The 19,032-nt window shown below is 46.2% G+C and overlaps 2 protein-coding genes across 3 annotated transcripts in view; one reads left to right on the top strand and one right to left on the bottom strand.

Moving 5' to 3' along the window:
* Nucleotides 1-1,883: 1,883 nt before the first annotated feature.
* On the bottom strand, nucleotides 1,884-3,543 carry LOC130871563 (peptidyl-prolyl cis-trans isomerase FKBP8-like). Its single transcript, XM_057765030.1, is given in 2 exon segments — nucleotides 1,884-2,908; nucleotides 2,910-3,543. Coding segments are annotated over 2 exon segments (1,230 nt in total). The 5' UTR covers nucleotides 3,465-3,543; the 3' UTR covers nucleotides 1,884-2,233.
* Nucleotides 3,544-6,904: 3,361 nt separating this feature from the next.
* Cyth3 (cytohesin 3) overlaps nucleotides 6,905-19,032 on the top strand; it is a 107,132-nt gene continuing 95,004 nt past the window's right edge. The window contains exon 1 of one of the 2 annotated variants that reach the window (XM_057765642.1): nucleotides 6,905-7,090. Coding sequence is in view for 1 of the 2 variants with exons in the window: in XM_057765641.1 (XP_057621624.1) it covers nucleotides 7,044-7,077 (34 nt within the window). In the remaining variant the exon portion in view is untranslated. The remainder of the gene's footprint in view (nucleotides 7,091-19,032) is intronic. The other variant, XM_057765641.1, reaches the window with a different exon arrangement.

Here is a 19,032-nt window from a genome sequence, read left to right as displayed (position 1 = left end):
ATTTTGTATCCTGCCACATTACTAAAGGTGTTTATCAGCTGTAGGAGTTCTTTGGTAGAGCTTTTGGGGTCGCTTATGTATACTATCATATCATCTACAAATAACGAAAACTTAATTTCTTCCTTTCCAGTACGAATCCCCTTGATTGGGGCAGGTTTTTTAATGCCAGCATTCAGAAGGTCGGGGCAGGAGGATATTGAGGCCAGCCTGGGATACACAGGAGATCTTGTTGAGACAAGAAGGGAGAAAGAGCCGGGCGGTGGTGGTGCACGCCTTTAATCCCAGCACTTGGGAGGCAGAGGCAGGCGGATCTCTGTGAGTTCGAGACCAGCCTGGTCGACAAGAGCTAGTTCCAGGACAGACTCCAAAACCACAGAGAAACCCTGTCTCGAAAAACCAAAAAAAAAAAAAAAAAAAAGAAGAAGAAGAAGAAGAAGAAGAAGAAGAAGAAGAAGAAGAAGGGAGAAAGAAAGAGTGAGAGTGGGGGTGGAGGGAGAGAGGGAAGGAGAGAGAGAGAGAGAGAGAGAGAGAGAGAGAGAGAGAGAGAGAGAGAGAGAGAGAGGAGGAGAGAGGGAGATGAACTAGATATTGCTTAACCCCGGAAGGCAGGAGGATCAGGAGTTCAAAGTCATCTTCTGCTGTGTGTAGCAAGTTCAGGTTCACCCTGGTTCCTTGAAAGAAAGCAGATAGGGGAGAGGGAGAAAGGGAGAGGAAGGGAAAGAAGAAACTGGTTCAGGTAGGCCTTGGTGGTTGTACCCTTAGTTCCAGGAGAAGAGACTTCGGTCTGCTTCCACAGACTTCCCTGGGCAAGAGAAAGATGAACATAGAAAAATAACGTCCCAACCTCGACAGAATGCGCACATTCTTGGTTTCTTCAACTGTCTCCTCCATGGGTAAGAGGCTGATAAATGGGTTCCAGCATGTTTGCAGGATGTCTTCCACTTGTCACGCTGCCTGTCTCTCAGCGATCACTGCTGTTTTCTCCCCTTTTTACACGGCCACACCCTGCAGGAGGTGATAGCAGAGACAGATTACAATCTCTCTGAGGCTGCGCAGCCAGTAAGGCATGCAACTGCAAACACAAGAATGGCTACAAACAGCAAGGGGCATCAGAATTATAATGGGCAGAGTAGGTACTCCTGCCCTGGGTTCCGGTCCCGGAGCTGGGGCAGAGGTGCGGCCAGGACAGGTAACTATTTGTATAGTTATACCCCTTTCTAGACTCTGTCCCTTCTAGTCTATGAAAGGGCTTGAGATTGATTCCCCAAGACCCACATGGGGGAAAGAGAAAGATCAATTCTTGAACACTGTCGCCTGACTGCCCTACAGATGCCACACAAGTGTACCCACCCATACGCAATTAAGAAACATAAAAAGGAAAGTGGTACCTATCTCTATTATTCTGACCTGGTAATTACAAAAATGCAATAATTTTGTTTAATACAATAATTTGGAGCATGTCTTTTCATAAGAGACCTTTTCCTTATAAATGTACTTAGAACAATTTCAATACCTCAGCTGGCTTAGTATCGAAGGCACCTGCTACCAAACCTGACAACCGGAGTTCAATTCCAGGACTCACATGGCAGAAGGGGAGAGCTGGCTCCTGTTAGCTGTCCTTTGATCTCCACACCTGTGCCATGGTGTGCATGCACTGCCCCCTACAAATAAATAAATGTAATAAAGACATTTTTTAACATCTGAGAAAAGCACCCAATCAACTGAGTGTCTTAGTGGCTAAAGTCTTAGCTTTAGATGTCCGTATATGAAGGCATGACAGAGATCTTTGTGGAATTTATGAAATATCAGAAAACACGACTTCTCAAAAAAATCAACTTTTTCCCCTGATATTAACATCTGGGAATTTTTTTTTTTTTTTGCGGGGTGAGGCTTTATTTCATTCACTGTGGGGGAGCCTGGACAGGGGGCAGGTAGGCAGGACTAGTAGTAAGGGCTGCCCCAGGCGTAATGAGAGGGAAAAACTGAGGCCAGAGCCCAGAGGGCAGGGATGTGGAACAGAGACAGTTGGGTCTGGAGCAACGGGGCCCCTCCACCTGGGCTGTACCCTATGTACCCCTTCAGGGCCTCAGTCCTTCCTGCTTGTTGGGGTGTGTGACCCGCAATCCTTGCTCCCCCAACCCAGAGGAGGTGGCTCGGCCAGGGAGGGCAGTGGACAGGGAGCCTGGGGGGAGTTGGGGAGCACAGGTCGGGTTCCAGGTGTGCAGGGGGGCAGTCAGTTCCTGGCAGCAATGACCACAGAGAGAGCCACGCCCCCCAGGGCCACAGCAGTCGCCCCAAACAGCCACTTCCATGGGATGGACCAGGCCCCCTTGCCCGGACACTTGGCGGGCAGCCGGCTGGGGTTGCCTAGCATCTTTCGGTACAGGGCGGTCTCTGTGCTCCGCTGTGCAGCACGCTTCTTCACCAGCTTTGAGAGCTCCGCATGGATCGTCTTGTTGGAAGGTTCCAGCTTCAGGGCAGCCCTCAGGATGGGGATGGCCTCACTATATTCTCCTTGCTGAGCCAGCACCTTGCCCTTGCGGAACAGTGCCTTGATGTTGTCGGGCTGGTGCTCTAGCACCTGGCTGCAGGAGCACAGTGCCGCACGGTAGTGGTCCAGCTTCAGCTGCGACGCCGCGAGGTTGTTCAGACACTTGACCTTCAGTTGTAGCAGCTGCTCCTCTTCCTCACAGGTCATGTCCACTTTAGCACTGGAGGTGATGGCCTTGATGGCCAAGTCATAGGAGTTGGCAGCCAGCACAAAGTCAGCACGCTGGTAGTGGGCATTGCCACACTCCCGCTTGCGGTTTGCCAGAGCCACACGCTCTTGCCCACTCAGCATCTCTAGGTCAGGTCCATCCTCTGCCATCTTCAGGGTGACTTCCAGACACAGGGCCGCGTGGGGGGGGGATGTACGGGCTCCTGCTGCCTTGGGGACCGTAGCAGTACTTGGAGTCAGCGGTGACCATGGCTGTCTCACCCACATCCATGAGCGGGACACTGAGGTCCAAGGCCTGGATGACATCACAGTCTCCCAGCGTGAAGGTCAGTTCAGGCTCTTCCTGTACGTGGGTGCCATTTTCTAGGGACATCTGCGGGTGCACGGTCACCACCTGGCCCTTGAGAGGGCGGCTAGAGCCTGGCGGGCCAGGGACCAGTGTCTTCTTCCGCAGCAGTCCGTTCCCCAGGATGTCCAGCCACTCTTCAGGGGCTGGGGCTGGGGCTGGCTCAGGTTCTGTGGCTGCCAGGAACTCCCGAGCCAGGGCTCCTGGCTGCTCAGTCTCCTCCACTGTCAGCTGTCCCATATCCTCTAGTGGCGGCAGCCCACTGAGGTCATCTTCCTCCTCTTCTTCCTCTTCCCCATCTGCATCTTCTACCCCATCAAGCACCTCAAAGTCCTCCAATGGTGGGACCCCAGCAGGTGGCCGAGCAGCGGGCTCAGAGGGCTTGGCCCAGGACGCCATGCTGCTGGGGGGACCAGGAACTGACCAATCAGGCCCGCTCCCTAAGCCCCAGGAAGCCCTGGAGCCCCGCGGCCCTGCCCAGCGACCCTCACCTGCGGAACATCTGGGAATTTTGAAGGTCTTAAAATCCTAAGATTTCTACAATAACAGGGAGAAATGACACTGTAAGTCTTTATTCTCCCATTGTTCTTTAAAATTTTTTTTTAAGATTTATTTTATGTGAATTAGTGTTTTGCCTGCATGAATGCATGTACACCTACACGTGTATGTCTTTTGCCTGAGGAAGTCAGAAGATGTTGGATTTCCTAAAACTGGAGTTAGGGGTGGCTGAAAGTTATCACGTGCTACTGAACGTGGCCCTTTGCAAGAACAAATGGTCTTAACTGTAGAGCATCCCCCAGCATCCTTGTGTGTTGTGTGGTACCCATGAGGAGGCCAGAGAAGAATGTTATGTTAGATGCTTTCGTCTTTGTTTGTTTATTTTTTTTCGAGACAGGATTTCTCTGTGTAGCCCTGACAATCTTGGAACTAGCTCTGTAAGCCGTTTATATCTGAGATCTGCCTGCCTCTCTTCCTCCTGAGTGTTGGGATTACAGGGGTGTGCCACCACCACCTGGCCAGATCCCTTCCTCTAACCCCTCTCCTTTTTAATGCCTTGAGAAGCGGTCTCTCACTGAACTGGAAGCTTGCCAGTTTGGCTAGGCTGGAGGCCTCCGAGCTCTTAGGATCAACCTGTCTCTCTACTACACATGACTACTATGGCCATGCCTGGCTTTTCATGTGGGCGCTGGGGTCTGAGTTCACGTCCTTATGCTTACAGAATAAACACTTTTACCCATCGAGCCATCTTTTCTCCCAACATTCTTTCAGGCTTTGTTGAAATGAGGGCTCAGGCTAACCCAGGGTAGGTAATGCACGTTGCTTACAAATAACTTCTGTGTGCTTTATGCTAATGAACTGGACTTGATGGGTATCAGAAGCAGCTTTTTAGATTCAGACTCCGAGAGAGGTACCTATAGACCATGCTTCAAGAAAATGGAAGCATCACGAATGAATATTAATATATATTAACTTGCATTATTGCTCGGTGTGTATGTGTATGTGTGGGAGTGGGTGTGTTATGGTGTATGCATGGAGGTCAGAGGACTGCTTACTGGAGTCAGTGCTTTTACCATGTGCGGTCTGGGGATTGAACTCAGGTGGCCAGGCTTGGCAGCAAGCGCCTTTACCTACCGAGCCATTTCACCAGCCGAGGGATTAATATTGAGAAGCATTTATAATTGATGATATCTGAGTTCAAAGCCCCACCCTGGCACATTATCGTGTTCAGAGTGCTGTTGATTTTTTTTCTCAGATAGGAAGCTGTTATCTTGAGATAAGAAAGCTCACAGGCACAGCATCAGGAAGTCACATTTTTGTTCATCAGGACTTGAACAGACATCTCTTGATTCCCAGATTGCTTCTCTATGTATCTCTATCACAAGCTACTAACCATCTTATCAACTCACAGAAGCATACCTCATGATCTAGGAAGCAGCAGAATGTCCAGGGTTATAATTTTTGAGGTTATCAGGAAATTGGAGCCTTTGAAATCATCCTATAACCTTGAACAAAAAGGTGAAAGCTGTCTGCTTTGATAAATAGCTGATGGGGGAAGTATCCTTTGATTCAATGGGCAATTTGTAAATATAAAACAGTTGCTGGAAAATTTTATTACAGATGAACTATCTCCTCCCTTACAATGTTTGCTTTTCTTTAATGCAATTTAATCCAAGCAGAAAGGCTCGGGAGGGCCCACAGTCAATACTAAGGAGAGGTTACTGGAAACGAGACATGGAATGAAAAAAGCAAGCCATAGATTTGGAGCAGGGGCGAACTGAGGCCGTCTGCTCAGCCCTGGGCTGTGCCCACGGGAAATTGAATTCAGAGCTCCTACTGCATCATAAATCCAGGGCAGCTGGCAGCAAGCCAAGGGAGACTAAAGCTCAACTCCAAGGGCATCTGACGCCAGACTGGCCAACTCCTATAATAATGCTTGCTGAGAGCCGGGTCCCAGCTGTGCTGGACTGGGATTAGAGTTCAACGTCATGACTACATTCATTTCCAAGCCTTATACTTTGTTAATTTTAAAATGCAACCAATCCACAGGAAAACTGAGACTCCATTGTTATTATACATCTGAGGGATAAAAGGCTGGAATTATCCTAACATCCTGAGGATGAAGAAGGGTGGAGGTGGGGAGAGGCTGACTTGTCAGAGAGCTCATTTTCAGATTATTATTATTATTATTATTATTATTATTATTATTATTATTATTATTATTTCAGACTGGATCTCTCTAGGTAGCTTTGGCTAGCCTGGAACTCACTATATAGACCAAGCCCACTTTGAATTCATAGAGCTCTGCCTGCTGGAATCAAAGGTATCCATCACCATACCCAAGTTTTAATATTTTTAGAAATAAGCACTTAAAAAAAAAAGATTTGTTTAGCCGGTGCACGCTTTTAATTCCAGGTGTATATCTGAGTTTGAGGCCAGTTTGGTCTACAGAGAAAGTTCCAGGACAGCCTGTGTTACACTGTCTCATTTTTTTTTAAATTTTATTCTATGTGTACCCATGTTTTTCCTGAGTGCATATATATGCACCACAAGCATGCCTGGTGCTTGTGGAGGCAAGAAAGTGTGTCACATACCCTGGAAGTGGAGTTACAGACTTGTGTGCCTCCATGTAGGTCCTAGGAATCGAACCAAAGGGATCCAGAAAAGCAACCTGTGCTCTTAATTGCTGAGCCGAGCCATCTCTCCAGCTCCTTATTCTTTTTTAAACTTTTATTTTCTTTTTAATTAGGTGTGTGTCTGTGTGTAGATATGTGGATGGGAGTGCAGCTGTCTTTTTGGAGTTACAGGGGGTTCTGAGCTTTCCCATGTGGGTGCTGGGAACTAAACTCTGGTCCTCTCCAAGAACAGTAAGTGCTCTTAACAGCAAAACTATGTCCCCACACATTATTTGTGTGCATGTAATGTGTGGACGCTCACGCATGCTGAGGTCACAGTAAAACTTTATAGTCCGTCTGTCCTACCTTTAAGGGGGGAGCAATTATCAGCCTTCACTTCTGGATTTTTTTCCCACTCCCCTACTCCATGCACGCGAGTCGCAACCCTAGCCACCTGGCTTTGTAGAGTGGGGCGTCCCCGTGCCCCCTATTGACAAGTCTTCGTCTCTAGGATGCCCTAGAGCTTGAGAATGGAGGTTTGAGGGAGTGTGCTGCTCTGCAGGATCCTGGTCTCTGGGCTAGCAGCAACTGCAGCTACTGCAAGGCCGGGCGGGGTTTAGAGGGCGGGACTGCTCAGCGCCTAGGCTCCGCCCACACCGGCAGGAGGAGGCGTGGTTTGCATCACGTGACTGTACCCGAGCAGTGAGGCCCCGCCCGGCCCTCCGAGGAGGCCCGGCCGCGACCCGGGCCGCGCGCGCAGAGTAGCTCCACGGTTCTCCTCGCGGCTGCTTCTTCTGGTCCCGGCTTTCAGCCCTGTCGCTCCCGCAGGCTCCGGGCTCGCCGGCTGGCGGGGAGTGGCCTCAAGATGGACGAAGGCGGTGGCGGTGAGGGCGGCAGTGGTGAGTGATGGAGGTGTGGCTCGCTCGCTGGGCGGCCCGGAGGCCGGGGGTCGCGCTGTGGGAGAGCCCACCGGCTTGAGGTGTGGGGCCGGGGGTAGGGTGGGGTGACGGCGACCGTGGGGAGGTGTGTGGGGTGAGGCCGGGGCGCAGGCTTCGCAGCCCTGGTGAGTGGACATGTCGGAGACCGCGGGATCGTCTCCCAGAGCGGTCGCTGGTCGGGGGTTCGAGGCCGGGGTCTCCGCGGCGCAGCTCCAGGTCGCCTTTCCGAGGTAGGGGCACATTGCGGGGCGACCTTCCCAGCGTCTCATCGCCAAGGGCGTCCACGCCCTCCCGAGCCCAGCTGTTTCGGACGGGCCCCGCTCCTTTCCAGCTCTCCTCAGGTGGCTGGAGCTAGGGAGCTCGTGGGAAATAATGAGGAGGGCAAAGTTTTCAATTTGGATGTCTCAAGGGTGTCCATCGGGGGAAAGGGGGAAGGTTGGAAATCATGACCACGTCTCTGGTTTTTAATCAGAAGTGTTCGCTGCGAATGGCTTAAGCGACAAGAGGGGCAGACTGCCCGAGTCCGGGTCTGAGCATGCATTTTTATCAAATTGAAAAAATGCTACGGGGTGGGGGGAAGGTGTAAAAATCAAGAGGGGGGGATAAATGGCTCAGTGACAGAATCCGTGTCTAGCATGCCCGAGACCTTGAGTTTGATCCCCAATACTACCAAAGGGAAAATATAATTTAAGAAATTAAAGGGATCAGATGGGATCCCTTTAAAACCGAGGGTGGGACTCAGGAGCCACAGCCAGCAAGGTTTAAGACTCCGGGGCAGGTGCGTGTGGCACACACCTCTCCAGAAGAGGGTTATCAGTTCTCGGTGTTGCTCAGGCTGTTTGTACCTTAAGTTCCATTCTGCTGCAAACGTGCTGTTGGTTGTAAGCTACTCAGTGGAATACAAATTATTTTGTCATCTTGTGAATTTGGTTTTCCAAAACAATAAAGAGTCTCCGTATGTGGAATGGATCGTTGATTGAGAAAGCGAAGGGTTAAGTTCCCCTCATTTTCACCCAAACACCCCAAGTTGGAGCTGTTTGGACTTTGAGTAACGATCTTCCTTTTTGCTGACAGAATGATCAGAATCCCATGTAATAAGGGAGTGTTTTGGGGAAGAAGGAAAAAAAAAAGGTCTTAATTACAGGCTGCTGGAACAGCTGCCTGTAAGAATCAGCAGTATTGAAGGCTTCCCCGTGAAGTGGTTAATCAAGGTGCCTTCTAGAATTCCAGAGCTTCTCAGATGTTTTTTCCCCCCTGAAAGAAACGAGGTGGCCGAGCTGGTAGGAAGTTGGCACCCTTCTTGGCATTTGCCACGTTCAGTTCTCATAGTAAAAGCCAGGGGTAGCACAGTGGCACCGAGTGGGTGTTTTGTTTATGAAAAGAAGGAACCCAGTTACAAACCCTCCTACATACCGGCTGCCCGGCTGGAGACACAAGATCCCTGGGGATGCCTTGCCTTTCGCCTAGATCACACTTTGACATAGTACTTTAGGAAAGACAGTGGCACTAGTTAAACAGTTGACATTGGAATTTAGGAAGCCAGCTGTTTTGGGGATTGCTTTTCAGGTGCTCCAGAACCTGTGAGTCCACACTCTTGAGGGATTCGAAGGTAAAAGCCAGACACAGAGGGAGAAAACTTAGAAGCCAATGTGTTTCAGCAGTTCATAGAATTTGAGAATTATTACAAAGGATGTTATATATCAAAAGGGCTTAAAACTATCTCTGGGCTATTAATATCTCTTGAGACTATATCCCAGGGAAGCACTCTGAAAGTTAAAAAAGATGTTACAGTCAATGATACTGCATTCCATGGTAGAAAGGAAAAAAAAAAGAAACAGTAATGCCCATCAGTAAGATTACTTCGATGAGACATTTAAAATAAGTAATTAAGGGGCCTGCTGTCAAGACAGCTTGACAGCCCGAATTCAGTCTCCAGGAGCCACAAGGTGGAAGGAGAGAACCGCTGCCAGTAAGCTGTCTTCTGACCTCCATGGGCAAGCAGCAACAAGCTTGCACACACACAATTTTAAAAGTTACCCAGAATAAGTGGTTATTTTATACATTCTGGTCTAGACAGTGTAAACACTGGTAGCTCTCTGGAGTTTTCTTTTTACATTTCCTAGGTTTCTTGAATAAGAATACATGCATTGCTTTCAAAATTGAAAAAAAAAAAAACCCAGCTTATAAAAGATGTGGTAGATGCACAGTGTCGTTTGATCCACCTCCCTGGGACATTCAGCAATGAAGAGATTTATTGATTTTTCTCCTGAAATGCCGGACAGTGCTAGGTGATAGAAAACAACTTTTTAACTTCTATTGATTTGACTCATCAAGATCTTTTCCTATTTACAGTGTGGAAAGACACTTACAGGTACTTTTGGCAATCTTAGAGCATTTGATTTTGAACCAAGTGAAAAATCTTTCACAATTTTGAAATGTGAGTCATTATATACTTATTGTATGAACTTGATGAACTTCTATAGAACTCTTGATCTGTGGAGGGTTGACGTTAACATACAGTTACTGGTAGTAATCCCATTTCCATTTTCAAAAACTGCTTTGCCTTAAAAATAATTGATGTTTTTTCTTCCTTTTTTTAAAAAAAAATTTGATAAAACTATTTCTGTTACCAGGGAGTTACAAAGTGTAGCATTATTTGGCATATCGTTAGAGTATAGGAGAGCCCTTTAATCTGCATCTGGGAACTCTGTTTCAGCTTGCTTAGAAAAGTTAAATTTATTCAAACAGTAGTTATAGCAGAGGCTGAGGATAATTTAAAAGATCTTTTTATTGTTTGTGTGTTGGTCAGGTAAAAGGAACCTCAGAAATTGATTCCTACTTGAGTTTTTATAATTGAACTTTTTGTCCAGGCTTTAATTATTTGTTCTTTGCAATGCAAGATAAGGAAAGGATGGCGTATGAATGGCTGGAAGGCGGTTACAAGGAGGAGCAAGTGGGGGTACGAGATTACAAGAACACATTGTTCCTTGTAATGTGTGCAGAGTGTAGTTAAGGTATTTTTTTTTTTTTTAACTTCCTTTGGCACTGTGTGCCTTTCAGATTTTCTAGAATAGTTCTTGAACTTAGCCTCTACTTAGGAAACAACTGGCTAGTTTGGCTCCTGGCCACCACCTGCGCCATGTTTCTGAATGTGCCGTTGGGACAGATGAAGTAATGGGCATGAGTTGTACCACTGCACTTCCATCTGTGTGGATGCTGATGCTGTGCTTTGAAGCCCAGGATACTCAAAATAAGTATGAAAGTAAAGCTACGTGGAGAGCCCAACTTTGACCTGTTTGACCAGTGCCAAGCCTAAAATTTGAAAACTGAGTGTTGATAAGGCCATCTTAGCCTTTGCTGGAGGCAGTGCAAGTTAGTCACAGCTCTCAAGAAGGCTTAATGTCCTCTAGGTCCTGGTGGCTCAGGTCTGTTTCAGGGACTCCCTCCTGCAGGTGCATTTATTTCCTAGACTCGTAGGGAGTGGTCTTGCCCAGTTGGGTTTGGCAGGTGGGAGCTTTTGGGAGAGATTGGGGCAGAAAGAATAAGCCAGGTTCTCTTGTAGCTGTTCTGCCTCAGGCAGTTTCTCTGCAGCTGCTCTTTAGACTTCTGCTCTGGGAGCTCCTGTCCTTCCTAGCCCCCAAGCTCTGGAAATGTCTTCTGCCTTCTGCCTTCCAACAGAAGGGAGAGCTTGTGGCTCCTCCTGCTCTCTGCGTTGTCTTACTGTTTCCTGTTTTTCTACCACATGTGTAACCAATTCCCTACACCAATTTCCCTCTGCTTTAGAGCCTTAAAGAGATGACTGTTTTGGTGTTTAGACCCTGAGGTCAATAGGAGTAATGGGCAATAGCTTTTAAAATCACACCCTAGGTCCTCAGACTCAACAATTCAGTTCTAGAATTATAACATGGTGATACATTACACTTGTAATTTTTTTTTTTCAAGACAGTTTCTCTGTGTAGCCTTGGTTGTTCTGGAACTCACTATGTAGACCAGACTGGTCTCAAATTCACAGAGATCCACCTGCCTCTGCCTCCCAAGTTCTGGGACTAAAGGTGTGTGCTGCTACCACCACCACTGACTGTATTTGTACTTGTTTAATGTGAGGATACATTTGTACTTGTGTAAGGCAGTAAAGGCAAAAGATTATTCATTGCCTTAAATGTCCATTAGCAAGAGACTGGGGAGAATCAACCTTAACATAGGGATGGTGACTGAAGTTACTAAATTGAGAAGAGAGGCAAACGAGTTGACACAGAAAGACCACTGTGACATTTCAAATTACAAAAGCAAAGTAGGAAAATATGCATGTGTGCTAGTTTCTTCTTTCTTTCTTTCTTTCTTTCTCTCTCTCTCTCTCTCTCTCTCTCTCTCTCCCTCTCCCTCTCCCTCTCCCTCCCCCTCCCTCCCTCCCCCCCTCTTTCTTTCTTCCTTCCTTTCTTCCTTTCTAAGGAAGTGCTTGAATATGAATGGCCATTTTGTGGAAGGTTCAACAAGGAACCAAGAACAATAATCACCTGTTCAGAGAGGCTGATGAATTTAAGCAGGAAGGAAATGGTTCATTCTCTGCCTTTTTATTTCTTGAAATTGGATTAAGTTGAAATAAGTCTGTCTTCTCCTTTGCTAAAATTAGAAAAGAAGTGTCAGGAAAAAATAATATGCTGTGCTGGTTAGAAAACACCCTTTTTTGTTTGGCATGGTGGGTGCCTGTAATCCTTGTGTTTGTAGGCTGAGGCAGGGGAATTGCAGTGAGTTTAAGTCCAGCCTGAACTACACAGTGGAATTTAAGGATAGCCTGGGCTACAGAATAAAGCCTTCTTAAAACAAAAATGAACTATCCCTACAAAACCGGGTGTGATGGGGGCACAACTTTAATCCCAATACAGAAGGCAGAGGCAAGTGGATTCCTGTGAGTTTGAGGTCAGCCTCCTCTATATAGTGAGTTCCAGGACAGCCAGGGCTACGTAGAGCAACCCTTTCTCAAAAGCAAAACAAAACAAAAAACCAAAAAAGAAAAAAAAGAAAAAAAAACAAAACCCTCAAAAACCTAAGTGCCAAAACCAAAACAAAATACAAACCTACCCCTACGAGAGAAAGGAAAACATCTCCCTTTACAAAGAGATATTTCAAAGCCACCTTTTTGAGGAAATTTGTGTAAGATAAAATACATATTAAGTGTAGTACAGTGTGCTCCCTGTGTGCATTCGCTGTGTTTGTAGGAAACTAGGAACCACTCTACTTTTGAGAGCTTAAGAAGTGTATGGGATAGATGCTTTCAGATTCTGCATAGAGCATGCTCTAGCAGTAATTCAGATGTTAATACAGTCCCTATCAGGTTGTCACCATAAGTAAGGCCTAGACAGAAATTCATGGAGCTTATGTTTGCATGGGGACACAGATTTAAAAGGTAAATAGATCTCTAAAATAACCACAAATTATTTTGAATGTGTTGAAAGAGGTCAAGAGGTGACAAGGAGGGTGTTGGAGGTGGGGCATAGAAGCAGTGGAGGAGGTGGAAGAAAACCCTTGGCTTGGACAGCTTTTTGGAGGAAGGGCTCCTTTAGGTACAGCCCATAGGGCTGGTGATCCAGGCCGAGCCTTGTGTGTGGCTTGGAGCAACCGACAGCAGATTTCACTTCAGTGCAGGAAGCCCATTTCACATAGGGCAACAACATTAGATTTATCTTTCGATAATTTTAGTTAATTTCTGTATGCTCTTTGTCAGGTCCTGTCTCCTGTAGTTTACATATCTTATTTACTCTTCCAAGAATTACTAGCTACAGATAGAAAAATGGGAACACTAAGTAGTTTGCTTCAAATCTCACAGCTGGTAAGTAGTGGAGCCATAACTCACTTGTACCTATGTTCTTGTTTGAGTTTTTGTTTGGTTAATTTTTTGAGACAAGCTCTCCCAATGTAGCCTTGGCTGTCTTGGGATTCCCTTTGTAGACCATGGTGGTCTTGATCCCCCGCCTCTGCCCCTCAACTGCTGGGATTAAAGACTTGTGCTACTAAACCTTCCTTGAGTCTATATTCTTAGCTATTGCCCACTTTGCCTTTTTAAGAAATGTGTTCCTGAGTCCCTAGTGAAGAATGGGTTGGGTAAGGATAGAGGCTGTGGGCACAAGGAGGAAGTTGTAGTGGTCCAGGTGATAGTATAGGTGCTTGCTGGATCGGGGAGTAGTGGTAAAAGGAGGTGGAAACAAAGACACATGTGAGTCGCCTCCGTAAAAAACTACCAGTGCAGCGGTGCTCTGGAGGCAGAGGCAGGCAGACCTTGGTGAGCTCCAGGCCAGCCTGTTCCACATAGTGAGATGCTGACTCAAATCCGGCAAACCAGCAAGCACTATGTGTAATGCCCTGTTGCTCAGAATTAGTTTAATAGCTGTTGACAGTATGTGGTATGATTTTAGGTATTACTGCAAATAAGTCCTTCCATCTCAGTATATAGCAGAGGCTTGTCCCTCTATCTCAGTTTACAGCAGTGTCATTCTTCTAGGTGCTCCATCAAACATAAAGTTCTGTCTTTCCCTTCTCTGCCCTAGCCTTCTGACACCCTCCCCCACCTGCTCCTCCTCATCCTTGTTTACATCACTCACATTTGCTCTGCCCTCATCTTAATGGGACTTCTGATGGGGGAGTGATTTCTTTCTAATCTGTTGCTTTCATTGGTTAATTAATAAAGAAACTGCCTTGGCCCATTTATAGGCCAGCCCTTAGGTGGGTGGAGTAAACAGAACAGAATGGTGGGAGAAAGAAGCCGAGTCAGGAGTCGCCATGATTCTCCCACTCCAGACAGATGCAGGTTAAGATCGTTCCTGGTAAGCCAGCTCGTGGTACTACACAGAATATTAGAAATGGGTTAGATCAAAATGTAAGAGCTAGCCAATAAGAGGCTGGAGCTAATGGGCCAGGCAGTGTTTAAAAGAATACAGTTTCCATGTAATTATTTCGGGGCATAAGCTAGCCATGCGGGCGGCCGGGTGCCGGGGACGCAGCCCCGCCACTCTTATTACAACAGACTTCTGCCCTCAGACCTTGTCATGGCCCACATCCTCTAGTGGGCTATAAAGGTTTGTCAAAGGTTCAAGTTCAGAAAGGATGCTCTGTAGACTTTGTGGGTCATGTGCAGTCTGTCAGAAATCTTGTTTCTCCCCCACTTTTAACAGTCCTTCCTTTAGTATATACTGAATATATTTATATATATTTATTAGTATATATATACTAATTTACATACTTTAATGTATGTTAAATAAAAATACATTTGTTCTCCTTGACCCCTTTGTAGGTTTGTTTGTCTTTTGTTTGTTTGTTTGTTTTTTTGGTTTCTCAAGACAGGGTTTCTCTGTAGCTTTGGTGCCTGTCCCGGAACTAGCTCTTGTAGACCAGGCTGGTCTCGAACTCACAGAGATCCACCTGCCTCTGTCTCCCAAGTGCTGGGATTAAAGGCGTGTGCCACCACCGCCCGGCTGTTTGTTTTTTGATACAAGTTCTTACTATATATCCCTGCCTGTCTTGTAACTCACAGAGACTCTCGCTTACTTCTGCCTCCTAAGTGCTGGCATTAAAGGCATTTGTCAGCACATCTGGACCTTGTATAGTCCATTACCTTTCAAAAACGTTGTATTTTTTAAATTTATATGTATGTGTGTCTGTCTGTGTATCTGTAGAGGCCAGAGGAGAGTGTTAGATCCCTTAGAAGTGGAGTTATAGGTGGTTGTGAGCCTCGTGACATGGATGCTGGGAACTGAACTCAGGTCTTCTGCAAGAGCAAGTGCTCTTAGCTGCCTTGCCGTGTTCCAGGTCCCCAGTTCTTGCTGTCTTAACAGTTTGAACCATCTTCTCATTTCACTCCACTTAAACTTGCTGGTCTTTCTGCTAGGCACACCCCTGTCTCAGGACCTTTAACCTAGCTGCCCCAAGGACTTGCCCCTCTAGCTGCACCTGGTGTCTTCCTGATTTCATTCAGGATTTTGTGAATGCAGTGTCTCCCATACCACTGAGGCAACCCTCATACAGCGTGTTCGAAAGAGCACCCAATGCCGCTCTTTCTCTTTTCTCAGCTTCCTTTATCTAGTTCCATTTCTCTTAGCACCCCTTGCCCACTGTATATTTGTTTATTGTCTACTTCTTCTCTCATAGAATGGAAGTTTTAGCCAGACATAGTGGATATGCATTTAATTCGAGCACTTGGGAGTTTGAGGCAGGAGGATTGCTGTCAGTTTGAAAAACAGTCAGGGCTACATAGTGAGATCTGTCTTTAAAAAAATGTGTTGTGTGAATGCAGAATTATTATCTGCTCCTATACCTTTAAGATCTAAAATGCAGCTCAGTGTGTCTGTGCACATCAGGTCCTTGGTAGAATTGTTTTGGTGGGGTCTGTACCTATATGCATGTCTGTATATTGAAGCCGAAGTTGATGTCTGTTTCTTATACATATGCACATAGACCCACAGATACACATAAAAAAGGACCATTCAAGGGCTCTCCACCTTATCTTTTTAAAAATTAATTATTTCTATTTTTTTATGTGCACTTACCTGCATTTGTGGTTTACCTGCATTTATATCTGTGTAAGAGTGCTGGACCGTTTAGTCACAGACAGTTGTGAGCTGCCATGTGGGTGCTGGGAATTGAACCCAGGTCCTTTGGAACAGCAGTCAGTGCTCTTAACTGCTGAACCATCTCTCCAGCTCTCCACCTTATCTTTTAAAAACTTTATTTTTATTTTATGTTTGTGTTTCCCTGAATATTTATCTATGTCTCTGAATATCTATCTATCTATCTATCTATCTATCTATCTATCTATCTATCTATCTATCTATCTATCTATCTATCTATCTATCTATCTATCTATCTATCTATCTAGCTATCTATCTATCTAGCTATCTAGCTATCTATCTAGCTATCTATCTAGCTATCTAGCTATCTAGCTATCTAGCTATCTAGCTATCTAGCTATCTAGCTATCTAGCTATACATGCAGTGCCCACAGAGGCCAGAAGATGGCACAACTTCACCCTGGGATTGAAGTTGTGAGCCACCATGTGAGTGCTGGGAATTGAACCCAGATCTTCTGGAAGAGCAGCTGGTGCTTTTGACTGCTGAGACACCTCTTCAGCCCCTCGTGTTGTCTTTTGAGAAAGCTGCTCATGAGCCCAGGGCTCACCAGTTGACGGTGGAACTCCTGCAATTTGCCTGTCTCTGACTCCCCAGCACTGTGCCTGCACATGTACAGGGTGATGACTAACTTTATGTGGGTGTCTGGGACCTGAACTGGAGGTCTTCAGTCTTCTGCAGCAGGCACTTCAATGCTGAGCCGCCTGCCAGCTCTCAGTCAGTTGTGGTTACAGGTATGGAGCAAACTCTGGTCTATTCTCTGTCATTTTCTGTGGGTTAGAGGCAGTGGTTAAAATTTGCTGTGGGCCCTGTGGTGTATTTTTCATGCTTAGACATAGGTGTGTATTTATATAAGTCTCTCCTTTTTAATGATAAAACTGGTGTCAACTGTATGGAGGTTTGGCAGCTTGCTTGTAAATGCAAGATGACCCACATAATGGTATATAGACTCCTAGATCTTGTTTGTTTCTTTAAACTTTTCTCACATTCTGTCTTTGTCCTGTACTGAACTCTGACATGTTGATTCTCCATTGATGTGGTTATAGATAATACTGAGATGAGCTCTGCAGGCCTGCCTGTCTCCATAAACAGGCACGGCTTTTTGGGTCTATTGTTGGCGTGACCGTTACCGGTTGTAAGCCTGATTTCAGTTTTCCTAGATTCCAGCAGATTGCCTACTTGTTAGGAGCTGGTGAGTACTACTCTGATTTCCCAGCAGCCTCAGCATTTTTTAAAAATATTTATTTATTTATTATATATACAATATTCTGTCTGAGTGTATGACTACAGGCCCGAAGAGGGCACCAGACCTCATTACAGATGGTTGTGAGCCACCGTGTGGTTGCTGGGAATTGAACTCAGGACCTTTGGAAGATCAGGCAATGCTTTTTTTTTTTTTTTTTGGTTTTTCGAGATAGGGTTTCTCTGTGGTTTTGGAGCCTGTCCTGGAACTAGCTCTTGTAGACCAGGCTGGTCTCGAACTCACAGAGATCCGCCTGCCTCTGCCTCCCAAGTGCTGGGATTAAAGGCTTGCTCCATCACCGCCCGGCCAGGCAATGCTCTTAACCTCTGAGCCATCTCTCCAGCCGCCCAACCTCAGCATTTTGATCTCCATTCCTGTTCAGGCTGCTGAATGTCTATCTGTCTTAGGAGTAAGATACATCACTGTACTTTTTAAATTCCTTTTTATTGTTGTTTTTTTTTTGTTTTGTTTTTTCGAGACAAGGTTTCTCTGTGTATCTTTGGAGCCTGTCCTGGAACTCGCCCTGTAGACCAGGCTGACCTTGAACTAACAGATCTGCTTGTCTCTGCCTCCCAAGTGCTGGGATCAAAGGTGTGTGCCACCACCTCCTGGCCTATTCTTTTTAAGTATATGGGTGTTTTGTCTGGATGAACATCTGCACACTGGAAGAGGGAATTGGATCCCATTATAGATGGTTGTGAGCCTCTGTGTGAGTGCTGGGATTGAACTCAGGACCTCTGGAAGAGCAGCTGGAACTCCCAACCTCTGAGCCATCTCTCTAGCCTCATAGCTATAACTCTTGTTGCTTTCCTAGCAGTGAAATATATTTTGGAGGCTCAGACAGGCACGCTGACAGCTTGGAGGGCTCAGCAGTGCAGGAACCTCAGAGCTGAAGATGACTTTGGGTTTTTAGCTTATTGTGAGTAGGCTTAGAGAGAAGAGAGGATTCCTATGTGTGTTTTGTCAAAAATGTCTTTGCTTTCTCTACCTTCAGAGGCTGTTTTTACTGAGTGTACAATTGTAGATTCTGAAGTTCACTCCCAAGATGTTGGAAGAGACCATTTCATCCATTGTGAGGGACTGCCGCACAGTGTGCCTGTGGAGGAACCAGCGAAGTCTCACTGCTCCCTTGAAGCTAGTATGTCTCTATCCCCAGTTCACCTTTGGTGGTCTTCTTGTTTGCCTTTCAGCTGTGCTGGGCCCAGAGGTGATCTTCGTCTAATCTGTCCTGCCTGGGATTAGTTGGTGCTGCTGTTTTTCTTTTTGGTAGAGCTATACCAATGCTTGATTTTAAATGAGATATGCAGAATTCTTGATCATTATCTCTTCATTGATTCCTTCTCCTGGAACTTTGATTGCATGTAATTAAATATGTCTTCTGTGTTTCCATGTATGAATCTGAGACTAGTTTCTGTGCTTTTCAATATTTAAAATTCTCTCTCCTTTTTTTTTCCTCTCTCTCTCCTTCCCTCTTTTTCTCCCTCCCTCCCTCTCTCCCTGTGTGTGTATGTGTGTGTGCAGCGGATCATGGTAGGTAGGTCTGATTCCACCACGTGTGTGTCCTGGCAGTCAACTCAGGTTGTCAGGCAGGTCCCTTTGGGCTGTTTGGGTCGGGTCTGTGGCTGAAATGAAAGCTTGGCCTGTGATGAGTAGGCTAGAGGGGGAAGCAGAGCTGTTAGAACTTAGGGAGGGGAAGGGGTATGTGGTGTTTGGTGTGTGTGTGTCTAGGAAGAAGTCAGTTTGTATGGGGACCAGCAGTGGTTCCTTATGCTGCGAGTATAGGTGTGCACACTGTGCTGTTGCTTCAACAAAACTGGTAGGAGTCACTCCTTGGAAAGAGGTAGATGAGTTTAAAGACATTAGTGGAAGTTCTTGTAGGAAGTGGGTTAATTGTAACGTAGGACAGTTTTAAAGTGACTCCCCTCCCCGGCTTTTTTGAGACAGTTCTCCCTATGTAGTCCTGTTTTCCTGGAGTTTGCTCTGTAGACCAGGCTGACCTCAGACTCATAGAGCCTGTCTCTGTCTCCGGAATGCTGGGATTAAAGGTGTGCATCACCA

The sequence above is a fragment of the Chionomys nivalis genome, chromosome 3 (assembly GCF_950005125.1).
Source record: "Chionomys nivalis chromosome 3, mChiNiv1.1, whole genome shotgun sequence".
Classification (NCBI taxonomy): Eukaryota; Metazoa; Chordata; class Mammalia; order Rodentia; family Cricetidae; genus Chionomys; species Chionomys nivalis.
The sequence above is the reverse complement of the archived record's forward strand: the minus strand, read 5'-3'. Positions and strand labels throughout refer to the sequence as shown.